Source organism: Amblyraja radiata, chromosome 5, assembly GCF_010909765.2.
Source record: "Amblyraja radiata isolate CabotCenter1 chromosome 5, sAmbRad1.1.pri, whole genome shotgun sequence".
Lineage (NCBI taxonomy): Eukaryota > Metazoa > Chordata > Chondrichthyes > Rajiformes > Rajidae > Amblyraja > Amblyraja radiata.
In genome coordinates, this window is record NC_045960.1 from 78,038,511 (window position 1) to 78,051,713 (window position 13,203).

A 13,203-nucleotide genomic window follows, 5' to 3' on the forward strand; every position below is an offset into this window, starting at 1 on the left:
AAACCTAGATGGTTTAGTGCTAGTGAAATGTTTGTGGCTGCAGGAGTCAGTACTTTAGAAGCTATCCTAAGAAATCATATGTATAAATTTATTTGCAGGATTAATTACTCTGAAAATGCAATTATTATGGTCTTATCAAGCATAAGGTTTAGCACTACACGCTACCAATCCCAGTTGTGGAGACTGGGTATAGTTGTCCCGTTGTAGGACATTGATCTTTCTTTTTATTCTGGATTTTAAATCATGTATTGTGTTTTTGTATATGATTTATGATACTCTTATAATCAATTTACTAAACTTTTACATGTATTTTATGGTGTTTTTATATACAATGTATTTTATGTAATGTCATCTCTTGTCTGGACCTTGAGTCTGAAATAAAGTTTAATAATAATAATAATGATACTCGGCCAAATAGGTAGAATCAGTAGACAGAAAACCAGTGCTGTAGAGTGTAACTTTCATCTGAACCGATCAGTTCAGATAGAAAGCTCTAAAGGCTGGTTTTGTGAAAGTAAATAATTCATTGTTTAGTCCGGATGACTGTAATGTGCTTGGTTGGAAGGTGAGATACTGTCTCTCAAGCTTACACTGTTCCAACAAAGCCAAATGTAGGAGGTTGGAGACAGATATCAGAGCAAGGATGTGCAGGAGAATTAAAGGGCCAAACACCGTACGGGTAGCACAGTGGCGCAGCAATAGAGTTGCTGCCTTATAGCGCCCACAGCGCCAGAGACCTGGGTACGATCCCGACTATGGGTAGCAATGTTACAACATTTTGAGATTTTAAAAATCAAGTCTGTAATTTATCCCATCAGATAAAGCATAAAAATAAGTTTAATTTGACACCTAATTCACTTTCATATCTCAAGTATTTAAAAAGTTATGGCCATTTTCATACTCGGAAATGAGCATCTTGTTCCCTATTGATTTTCTATGGACATAACAAAAAAGCTGTGATCGTGAACAGTCAAAAGCCCATAACTTTCTTAAAAATTAAGAGAACTGAATGAAATTTTCAGTTATCATAGAGTGAAGCATTCTGAAACAAATATAAAATAATCTTACTTGGATGACCTGAAATTAAAGCATATAATTAGTTAGTTACCTAATTGTAGCTAATTTCAGACTTCAATTATTAGATCTAAACATCTATCCATTTCTTAATAAATGATTAACATTTTTAAATAGCCTAAATGTCCAAATAATATTCACAAATAATTCACAATAAAACATGATTTTTAAATCTCATTTACATTAATTTATAGACCAAATGGAAGGAATTTAGTGCTCAATTGCTGTAAATAAATGCCCATTTAAATCAGCTTTCCAGTGGGTCCCTGTGGAACGCGCTGGTTTAGAACGTTCACATTGCGGTAGATTTGTGCCCCAAATGCCCAGAAAAATACTGCGGGATATAATGGGCCCAAAATGAGCTACTCGCAATATTAAACTTTGTATAAAGGGATCTTTAGAAGCCCTTTTTAATGTAAAAATAAGCTACATACCTTCTGTGGTTTGCTCTATGGGACCCTGCGGTTGCTGGCGGTCGCGGGTTTAGAGATTGATTTTTAAACTACTATAACTATTATACGAGGCCTTTAAAACTAATAATAGCTTTTGCGACGGGGTCTTCCAGCGATTTTTCGTTAATAATTAACTAGGCTGAACATCTTCGATTTGAACAGCCTAGAGAAAATCGCGTTTTAAACCCGCTCCCTCTAAACGGCGCCAAAATCGCGCACACCCGCAGCGCCAGATTTTCAACGACGCTTCAGGTAGGCTTTGCAACATACCTACTATGGGTGCAGTCTGCACGGAGTTTGTACATTCTCCCCGTGACCGCGTGGATTTTCTCCGAGATCTTCCGTTTCCTCCCACACTCCAAAGACGTACAGGTTTGTAGGTTAATTGGCTTGGTATATGTGTAAATTGCCCCTCTTGCATGTAGGGTAGTATTAATGTGCGGGGATCACTGGTCGGTGTGGACTTAGTGGGCCAAAGTCATACAGCAGTCCCACAGGCTGTTCCCGCGCTGTATCTCTAAACTAAACTAAACAAAACAACCGGAAGCTCGTGGTCACCTTTTTTTACATTGAGGACATGAGGTCCATTCTTTCACGAGCAATCCCTTCATTCTCTGCATGCTCCCCCTTTCTCTGCAACTTATACTATTTCCTCAGTTCTGATGCTAAGTTGTCAATCTGAAATATTAACTGTTTATTAACGGTAAAAGTGCAGCCTGGCTTGCTGAATATTTCCAACCTTCTCTGCTTTTAAAACAAGGACTTGCAGGTCCTCTGAACATTTCATAGATTTGTTCCGGCAAATCTAACAGGCACGCAGGCAAATAACATTTGGGATTTTTTTTAAATAGTTGAAGTTGGCTGAACCATTAAAGCCCTGTCCCACGGTACAAGTTCATTCCATGAGTTCTCCCGAGTTTGCCCCGATTCGAACTCGGAGGTTTACGGCAATGGCCCCTCGTCGGGACTCGGGGCTCTCGTGGACATTTTTCATCATGTTGAAAAACCTTCACGAGTCTTCCCGTGCTTACCTGCCGTTAGTGAGTCTTCCCGAGTACCTGCCGTTGGCGCTAAGAGACTTCCCCGAGCTCCGACGTACCCGCGACGTTCATTCTCCGTGTTTACCATGAGTTTGATTTTTTTTTAAACTCGGGGAGCTCTTGGAATGAACTCGTACCGTGGGACAGGGCTTTTAATGGATGTTTTTCATGTTACTTTTAGAAATGTTGATATTTTTGGCAAGGTCAATATATCATACTTGTCATTTCCAACTGCCACTTAAAAAAGTAATTAAAAGTTATTCACATTGGTTTGGTAAAATAGGTCAAGTGTAGGTACTAAAGAACTCATTACCAGCTTTAAGCTCCATTTTCTCTGGGAGAATGAAAGGGCTTCGTATTCCCAATTTATTTCTAGCTCATTTCAAAATCTCCAAATGCCATTCCAGGATTTGGATTGACATCTTTCAGTTTATTAGTCCAGATTACGTGTGCAGTAAAACAACAATATAGTACCCTATCCAGACGGTAGAAATTCCCATGAATTATGGATAAGCAAAATGTATATTTCATTCACTTGCCTCTATCATTTTTTTGTCTATTTGGTAACAGCACAAATGTTCCATCGGAGAAGGATCCTCTTCAAGTTCTTGAAGGCATTGTCAAATCGGTGCACTCCAGTGTTTTAAATGGGTAGGTACAATTTTATATCAAAGATGCCAACAACTGGTCAAATGCTTTTATATTAATCCGTTTAACAAATTCTTTTTTTTTTTGGTCATCTAGGGAAAACATCGTATTTTCAGATGATCTCATAGCTTGGCTGAGACCATTTTGTGGTGATGCAGATTTGCCTGTGAAACCCCGCATTTATGTTCTGCAAATTCTTGAGCAGGCATTTCACCTTAATGATGAGGATAGCAAGTTACTTGTGCTTTTCAGAACTCAGGCTGTTCTGAAAGCATGCTGGTCAGAGAGGCAGGTAATGTGTTTTGTTCCCTATTTTGTAACCGTTGTATTAAAAATATGAAGGATATATTGTATTTGAATCAGCAATTACCTGAATATTGCATCCAAGTTTTTCAAGTTGATGATTGTGCTTGCATGGTATTTCTTTATACGGGAAAAAAACAAAACAATGGATTGTTTACCTTTTTATGGTTTTATCAGGCCAATTTCCCCAAATGATAAATATTATTAAGTTACAGTGCTGACACTGGTTAAGTTACCCCGAAGACTTGTATCAACAATCAGAAAAATAAATTCAAATCTATGCATGAACCCTAAGGAATTGCAATTTGTAATAAATTGGAATTTTAAAATAGATAGCATTTTACAATCATTAATCTGAGTAATTTTGACCAGGAGATTAATGGCAGGTTGACAAAAATGCTGGAGAAACTCAGCGGGTGAGGCAGCATCTATGGAGAGAAGGAATAGGCAACGTTTCGGGTCGCGGGGGTGGCGGAAAAAAAAAAAAAAGCGGAGACGTAGGCTTGTGGGAGAGATGAGAAGGGGGAGGGGAAGGAGGGAGAAAGCAAGGACTAACTGGAATTAGAGAAGTCAATGTTCATACCACTGGGGTGTAAGCTACCCAAGCGAAATATGAGGTGCTGTTCCTCCAATTTGCACTGGGCCTCACTCTGGCAATGGAGGAGGTCCAGGACAGAAAGGTCAGATTCGGAATGAGGGGGAGTTGAAGTGCTGAGCCATCGGGAGATCAGATTGGTTAGTGCGAACTGATTAATGGATTGCTGTAAAAACCTACCTGATTTATGCATATCCTTTAAGGGCCTGTCCCACTTAGGCGATTTTCTAGGCAACTACAGGCGACTAGTTTGTCACCACATGTTCGCAGGTGGTCGCCAGGAGTAGTCTCCTCAGTCGCGCAAAATGTTGTAGTATCTATGAGCGTGGCTTGACGTAGGTTGTCGTCAGGATGACGTAGGTTGTCGCCGGACTTTCGGCGACCTGCTATGCAAGCAGTTGCCTAAAAAAATCGCCAAATGGGACAGGCCCATTAAGAAGATATCAGTCATGTTCATCCAGTCTAGCCTAAATATCGGTTAATTTTTCAATGCTCCCTGAAATGGCCAAGCAAGCCATTCAGTTGCTACGATATATCAATAGCATATTACTTATTGGCCAATTCCTGTGGCTTTAACTGACCTCATGACCCTGAGTCTTAATCACAAAAGGCCACTGCAAATATTGATTCCTACTACCAGTGGCACACAACATTTGTTTGTGGCAGCTATTAAATGCACTGTAATTACACCTTACAAAGCTATGAATTTGGCCACCAGTCAGGGCTTGAGAGCAGGTACACACAATCTCCAGCAACTGTAGTTGCTCCTCCGATGCATGTACCATCCTTGCTTATAGATGTATTACATAGGAAATTTCCAATGACACTTACCAATTGCTGCCTATTGAAATCAACTTCTTAGGATGTTTCACAGCCAATGCTCTGCCCAAGTCTGCAAGAAATTGCCCTACCACCATTGACTCTTATCTGCTCTTGACGCTGTCCAGGGAAAGTAGCTAACACAATAAATGACCACTCACACCTCGGCCATTCATTCTTCTCTCCTTCGAACAAAAGGTTGAAAACACGTACCATTGGATTCAAGATAAGCTTCTTCCCTGTTGTTACCAGATTCTTGAATTAATCTCTTGTAAGATAAGGATGCATCCTCTGTGACTCAATCTACCTCAATACATTTGTTAAACTACTTTCTCTAGCAGTAACACTATTCAGCACTTTGTTACCTCACTCTTTTTGCACTACCTGCTGTACTCATGTATGGTTTGATTGTAATCACGATTATTTACCTGGAGAGCATACAAATAAAGCTTTTCAGTGTATCATGACATGACAATACTATACCAATGTCATTCCTTCTGAACGCTACATGGAAATCCAGGAACTCCATTGCTTATAGTAGAAACAAGAAACTACAGATGCTGGTTTACACAAAAGGACACAAAGTGCTAGATTAACTCAGCAAGTCAAGCAGCATCTCTGGAGATCATGTATAGGTGATGTTTCAGGTTGTAGAAGAGTCCTGACACGAAACATCACCTATCCATATTGTCCAGAAATGCTGTTTGACCCACGGAGTTACTCCAGCACTTTGTGTCCATTGCTAACTGTGTTGTTGGATTACATTCATCAGATGGACTATTGCAGTTCAATTATACTACTCATCAAAACTTTCTTTAAAAAAACAGTCAGGGATAGCCAATAAATGTTGCCATGGTCAGTGGCACTCACTCAAAAAAATGAATACATAAAAAGAAGTACGGTCACTTTGTGAAAGTTATGTATTATATATTGATGCTTCTTTGCAAGCTGAAACTAAAAGAAAATACCACCCCTTCAAAAGCATGTGTTTCAGTGTAGTGGAAAAATCCATCTTGTAATCATACAGGAAACACGATCCTATTAGCCAGCGGTAAATTCTGGTTTGCATTAAATCAGTGTCAGCAGTCTGCTTGAGTGTGCCTTGAAACTTTTAATCAAAATTAGACGCAAATAAATCTGAGTCAATGTTATAATTAACCCAGCATTTTTGCTTAAGTACACTGGATTTATTTCTCCAGAACAGAATCGCAATCTGCCATCTGTTAAATTGCAGCTGGTTACTTTTATTCTGCAAAATCGCATTCAGCAATGATTGGAAGTTTTCAGTTATTTACATTTTGTAATTATTTGTGTTCTTCAACATACATTTTTCTAAATTTACATTATTTACAAGTTTATCCCATGTCTGATTTTTAAGTCCGAAGTTCAAATATTTAACTCCCTCCCTCTTTCCCTCCCTCTCTCCCTCCCTCTCTCCCTCTCTCCCTCTCTCCCTCTCTCCCTCCCTCCCTCTCTCCCTCCCTCCCACTCTCTCTCCCACTTCCTCTCCCTCTCTCCCTCACTCTCTCTCTCCCCCCCCTCCCTCTTCCTCCCCCTTCATTTCCTCCTTCTCTCCCTCTGCCTCTTCACCTTCACCTGCTCTAAGCTTTTCTTTCCTGGGTATTTTTCTCCTCGCCTTCTCCTTGCCTACAGTACACACTCCTTATTTGCTGTGCCAGCTCTTATGCCAATCCTACCCTCCCACCCCTCCCAATTTCCTCTTCTCTATCCTTGCAATTCTTTATAGCATTTACACTTCTCTTTTCCCTTATCCATTTGATATTTTCTTTATTTCTTGCTTTCTCTCCACTCTTTTTTCTTCTCAGTCTTGCTCCCCCAATCCTTTACCATTTTATTTTTCACCTGCCAGTGCAAACAAAAGTCATGCATACGGTTTTCCCTGCAGCCTCTTGTGCATGAATATAAATCTGTGTAACTGATGGCAATTTTATCAACAGTCACTAAATTGTGTGGGAGAATGTAAATCCTCTTAGTCAGACTGTGGATATTAAAGAGAGTTTAATATTTAATTAATTTCTCGACACTATAAATATAAGCTCTCGTGGATGTGATGATGCTGGGGGATAAAATAGGTCTTGCAAAATTTAAACTACATTGAGGCAAATAGTATTTGAATTTTAAGACATAATAGGTGCTGAGACAGTAATGAATAGTTAATTGAATTTATAATTTAAAGGTATTCAATTTGCTGCAGACTTGATCCTTTAATGACTAGATCTTCACGACTTATTTTATCCACTAGAGGGAGAAAATGTGCTATTAGAATTCCCTTGTTACACTTCACTAGTGGTGATGGGTTCTGTAATGTGCTCGGAATTCTGTACTGTGCATCTGTAATTGGACAGCAGAAAATAGAGACTCAGAAACATAGAAAAATAGGTGCAGGAGTAGGCCCTTCGAGCCAGCACCGCCATTCAATATGATCACGGCTGATCATCTAAAATCAGTACCCATTCAAGTCAAGTCAAGAGAGTTTATTGTCATGTGTCCTAGATAGGACAATGAAATTCTTGCTTGCTGCAGCACAACAAAATATTTTTAGGCATAAATACTAAACAGATCAGTGTGTTTATATACCATAGACCATATATATACACATAAATAAACAGATAAAGTGCAATAGGCTGTTATAGTTCAGAAGTTGTATTTAATAGTCTGATGGCAGCAGAGAGATGAGTGTGTGGCCAGGATGGTGTGGGTCCTTGATGTTGGCAGCCTTTTTGAGGCAGCGACTGCGATAGATCCCCTCCCCTCGATGGTAGGGAGGTCAGAGCCGGTGATGGCCTGGGCAGTGTTTACAATTTTTTGCAGCCTTTTCTGCTCCTGGATGCTCAAGTTGCCAAACCAAACCACGATGCAACCGGTCAGCATGCTCTCTACTGTGGACCTGTAGAAGTTCAAGAGAGTTCTCCTTGACATCCCGACTCTCCGTAATCTTCTCAGGAAGTAGACGCGCTGATGTGCAATCTTTATGGAAATTTGCACACCCAGAAATTTCTTGACCCTTTCCACCATCGAAGCGTTGATATAAACGGGATTGTGGGTCCCTATCCTACCCCTTCCAAAGCCCACAATCAGTTCCTTGGTTTTGCTGGTGTTGAGAGCCAGGTTATTATGCTGGCACCATTTGGTCAATCAGTCGATCTCACTTCTATACTCTGACTCGTCCCCATCAATGGTGTCGTCAACGAACTTGATGGTGGAGTTCGCACTATGTCCGGCAACACAGTCACGAGTATAGAGTGAGCACAGCAGGGGGCTGAGCATGCAGCCTTGAGGTGCTCCCATGCTGATTGTTATCGAGGCTGACACATTTCCACCAATACGGACAGACTGTGGTCTGTGAATGAGGAAGTCGAGGATCCAATTGCAGAGGGATGGGCAGAGACCCAGATCTTAGAGCTTGGTAACCAGTTTGGAGGGGATGATGGTATTAAATGCCAAGCTGTGGTCAATGAATAGCAGCCTGACATATGAGTTTTTGTTGTCCAAGTGGTCCAGAGCGGAGTGGAGAGCCAGTGAGATTGCATCCACCATTGATTTGTTGTGGCGGTACGCGAACTGCAGTGGGTCCAGGTTCTTGTCGAGGTAGGAGTTGATATGCGCCATGATCAACCTCTCAAAGCACTTCATCACCACAGACGTTAGTGCCACTGGTCAATAGTCATTGAGGCACGTCACCTTGCTCCTCTTGGGCACCAGTATTATTGAGGCCCTTTTAAAGCAGGTGGGAACCTCAGACCTCAGAAGTGAGAGGTTGAAATGTCCGTAAAAACTCCAGCCAGTTGGTCCGCACAGGTTTTTAGAACACGACCGGGTATACCATCAGGTCCAGACGCTTTCTGAGGGTTCACCCATCTGAAGGATCTTCTGACGTCGGCCTCTGTGACTGTGACCGAAATACCATCACGGTGATTGGGGGCTCGGGAAGGCACATCAGTGTTCTCCCTATCAAAGCATGCGTAAAACGCATTGAGCTCGTCAGGGAGTGATGCTTCACTGACATCTGAGCTGCCTCCTGATCTCGCCTTATAGGAGGTGATTGCATTCAAGCCCCGCCACAGTTGCCAAACATCCGTCTCATCCTCCAGCTTAGAGCAGGTACCTTTTAGCCTTTTTGATGGCCTTACCAAGGTCGTATCTGGACTTCTTATGGTCCGCTGCATCGCCAGACCTGAATGCCTGGGATTTGGTCTTCAGAAGAATGCAGATCTCATGGTTGATCCAAGGCTACTGGTTAGGAAGCACTCGGAAGGTTTTTGTTGGGATGCAGTCCTCCACACATTTCTTTATGAAGTCATGACGACTGTGGCGTATTCATTCAGGTCTGTTGCCGAGTCCCTGAACATTGCCCAGTCTACAGACTCCAAACAGTCCTGGAGCTGTTCCTCTTCCCCCCCCCCCCCCAACCCCCCCCCCCCCCCCCCCCCCCCCCACCAGCTCTGTACAGTCCTCACCTCTGGGGGTGCGCTCTTCAATTGCTGCCTGTAGGCAGGTGAGGGATAGAGCGATAGGCGTCTTTGATGGTCAAGTAGCAGTGGTCAAGAGTGTTTGGTCCTCTGGTGCTGCAGGAGACATGTTGGTGGAAGTTAGGGAGCGATTTCTTAATGTTGGCTTTGTTAAAATCTCTGACCTGAAGTCCTGCTCATCGGCCACGTTTCCGGACACAATGGAGGCCTCCGCGTTGTTTCCAGGTTCTGTACTTACTGTACCTGATGTTTCTGCGAACCTGCGCTGGAACGGGGAGCACCTTGCAGACGGCAGCTCCAGCTCCGTTGCTCCTGGGAAATCCTGCTCGTTGGCTCCGGAGGCCTCCCCGGTGTTTCCAGGTATAGTATCTGTGATCCTCAGTCGGGTTGGGTGTTGTCCAGCGATCGAGGGATCGTTTACAGTCGGGGGCTTGCTTACACAGCTGCAGGATATCACTAGTGCCTTCAAGTGCACTTGCAGCTTGTCCGATACGGCGCTGATTTTTGCCATTTCTCTAATCCAGGTGAGTTGAGTGAAGCTGTAATTAATTATCTTCTGATGAACTGGTGGCAAAATGTCGCAATTGCTGCCGAACCGCCATGGGAGCGGCGCCCCCAGCCCTACAGCCAGCGCGGAGAAGCAGCGCTAAATCCAGCTCAACTCTACCTGTCTCGCCGGGTTAACCTACAGCCTTGCCTGAATTTACGGGAACGACGGCCCAGGCTCACAGTCAGCGCGGAGAAGCAGCGTTAACTCCACGGCTCCGGGCTGGTGTCCCGTCAGTCCAGGCAGGGGTGTAGGTTAACCCGGCAAGACAGGCAGAGTTGAACTGGATTTAGCACTGCTTCTCCGCGCTGGCTGGGCGGCCTGGGAGCGCCGCTTCCATCTGGCTCCCGACGTCTCTGGCTGCCCCCGGATGGGGGAGGGGGGGAATGGTCCAGTGGGCGGTTCGGCAGCGATTGAGGCACCGGAGACCCAGGTTCGGTCCTGGCTGCAGATGAGGCGCAGGTCTGTGCCCATGCCGTGGAGTTTTTATCGCTTGTGACCTTTGACAAATCCCATAATTCCTTGCGTTTTTCGGAATACCAAACTCGCTTATACCATATGCTCCAGTTTTGCATACTAATCTCTTGTGTGGGACCTTGTCAAAGGCTTTTTGAAGGTCCAGATACACCACATCCACTGGCTCTCCCTTATCCATTCTACTTGTTACATCCTCAAATTCCAGAAGATTAGTCAAACATGATTTCCTCTTCATAAATCCATGCTGACCTTTGACCAATCTTGTCACTGCTTTCCAAATGCGCTGCTATAACATCTTTAACATTTGAGTCGAGCATCTTCCCCACTACCGATGTAAGGCTAATTGGTCTATAATTCCCCATTTTCTCTCTCCCTCCTTTCTTAAAAAGTGGGGTTACATTGGCTGCCCTCTCGTCCACAGGAACTGATTCAAAGTCGAGAGAACATTGGAAAATGATCACCAATGCATCAACAATTTCTAGGGCCACCTCCTTGAGTACTCTGGGATGCAGACCATCAGGCCCTGGGCATTTATCTGCCTTCAGTCCCGACTGTTTACCTAACACCATTTCCTGACTAATGTGGATTTCCTTCATTTCCTCCCTCCCACTAGATTCTCAGTCCCCTAGTATTTCTGGAAGATTGTTTGTGTCTTCCTTAGTGAGATTTGTTTACAGCATATTAAAATTACCTTTTTCTGGAGCCTTTATGATTGTAGAAACAGTTTTTACAGTGGATGTTCTGTCATAATGCATCATTTGCAGAATTCATCACGTTTTATTAGCTGTTGAAACTAGATGTAAACATCCTAGATCATCTATTGTGTATATTTATTAGTCGCTTGTCCCAATGTACAGTGAAAATCTTTGTTTTGCATGCTATAAAATCAAATCAGATAATACACCACATAAATACCATCATGCTAATAATAAGTGCACTAGATGGAGCAAAGGGAAAGATACAGAGTGCAGAATATGGTTCTCAGCATTGCAGTGCAGCACATCCGAAGAAAAAGTCCAATGTCCAGAACAAGGTCGCAGAGAATCAGAATGTACCCTAGCTTATGAAAGGACTATTCAGAAGTCAGATATCAGAGGGAAGAAGCTGCTAGGGCCTAGTGGTGCATGCTTTCAAGCTTTATCTTCTACTGATGGGAGCAAGAAGAACAAGGAATGACCAGAATTGGAAAGGTATTTGATATGTTGGCTACTATCCTGAGGCAACGTGAAGTGTAGATGGAGTCAATGGTGGGGAGCCTGGTCTGTGTGATGGACTGGGCTAAATCTCAAATTTTACAATGAATAGGTTTGTAATTTGTCATCCGAACTCAAATTAAACATCTCTTTAGTATTTTGAAATGTGAAATGTACCTTTGAATACACATCTTTTGGTCTTGGCTTCATGTCTCAAGGCTTGATTTCACTGCTGTCATTTACTGATTCATTTCACTTACCAGTCCTAATCCTAATCCATCCCAACCTCATTACAATTGTTGTTTCTAAAGTTTTGAGACATTTGTAGTCATACATCATTATAATCAAGGTTGAGGGATACACATTGAAAGTTCAGTGCAGTGAGAGTGTCAACGAACTGCAATTGTACCTTTCCTCAGTGTTTGATTGTACAGCTATATAATGATGATGCACAATAACGTCACCCATTCCTTCTCTCCAAAGATGCTGCCTGTCCCGGCTGAGTTACTCCAGCTTTTTGTGTCTATCTTCAGTTTAAACCAGATCGGCAGTTCCTTCCTACACTTGGACCTATGCAGTTTTGTTATATAATCAGCTGATATTGCAAAACATAACTTTCACCGGTGTCATGTACTGTCATGTTGTCATTGAAGAAAATTAAGGATACCAACTGCATTTATGTTAAAACAAAAGCAGAATTGTTGTTGAAGCAATAATTTAATGTCGAGCTGTCCAAGGTGTGTTGAAGTATTCAATCAATTGATGTTCCTGCAATATTGTCATTCTCAGGTTAACGTAGGTGACATTGAGAATGAAGAGAAACGTTTTCAGCTCTTTTTGGAACTGCTTGAATCCAGTAACACAGGGTCTGAATTTGAGCATTTGGTTCTGCTTCTTCAAGCTTGGCCACCCATGAATGAAGAAGACACGTAAGTATCAGTTTGTTAAATTGTGCTATGCCCAAGAGTTATGGTAGCAGATTCAGCAGAAATTTAAAATTGTGGATCTGCTTCATAGAAATAGATTATCAACTAAGCATTTAACAATGCAGTGTTCCCAGGAATTGTTTTCAGAATCCCAGTGTGGATTTCATCTACATTCTTCCAATCGTAATGAAAGATCAAGAGTCAATCAGGATGCTATTCAGCTTCTTGAGTCCGTTATATTCTTCAATTAGTTCATGGCTGACCAGTATATTAATTTCATCTACACATTGTCATCTCATATCCGTTAATACCTGAACAAAACCTGTCACTTTTACATTTGACATTTTTAATTAACCCATCCTCAGCAGCTTTTTGAAAGGAGTAAATTATTGTGTTCCATTTGCACTTCAATTTACTGAGTTTTCATTAACAGCTGTCAAAACAAATGTGTAGAAACCTGTGGATTAAAATTTGATGGGTATATCTGCACAGAAGCAGAAATTATTTCATCTGAATTAAAACGTGGAACAAAAGTGACGTGATTATGAATTGAGCCAGAACCTTGCAAGTTTTCTTCAGTGCATGGTGCTGTTAACTTTTTTTTAAAGTGAAATGATTTTAACACTTGGATCTATCCCA

At 42.2% G+C, this 13,203-nt stretch overlaps 1 protein-coding gene across 1 annotated transcript in view; it reads left to right on the forward strand.

Annotated features, from left to right (window-relative positions):
• Nucleotides 1-13,203, forward strand: part of nbas (NBAS subunit of NRZ tethering complex) — a 267,026-nt gene that overhangs the window by 229,286 nt on the left and 24,537 nt on the right. The window contains exons 47-49 of the mRNA XM_033021570.1: nucleotides 3,137-3,217; nucleotides 3,311-3,506; nucleotides 12,428-12,567. Coding sequence (XP_032877461.1) covers nucleotides 3,137-3,217; nucleotides 3,311-3,506; nucleotides 12,428-12,567 — 417 coding nt within the window. The remainder of the gene's footprint in view (nucleotides 1-3,136; nucleotides 3,218-3,310; nucleotides 3,507-12,427; nucleotides 12,568-13,203) is intronic.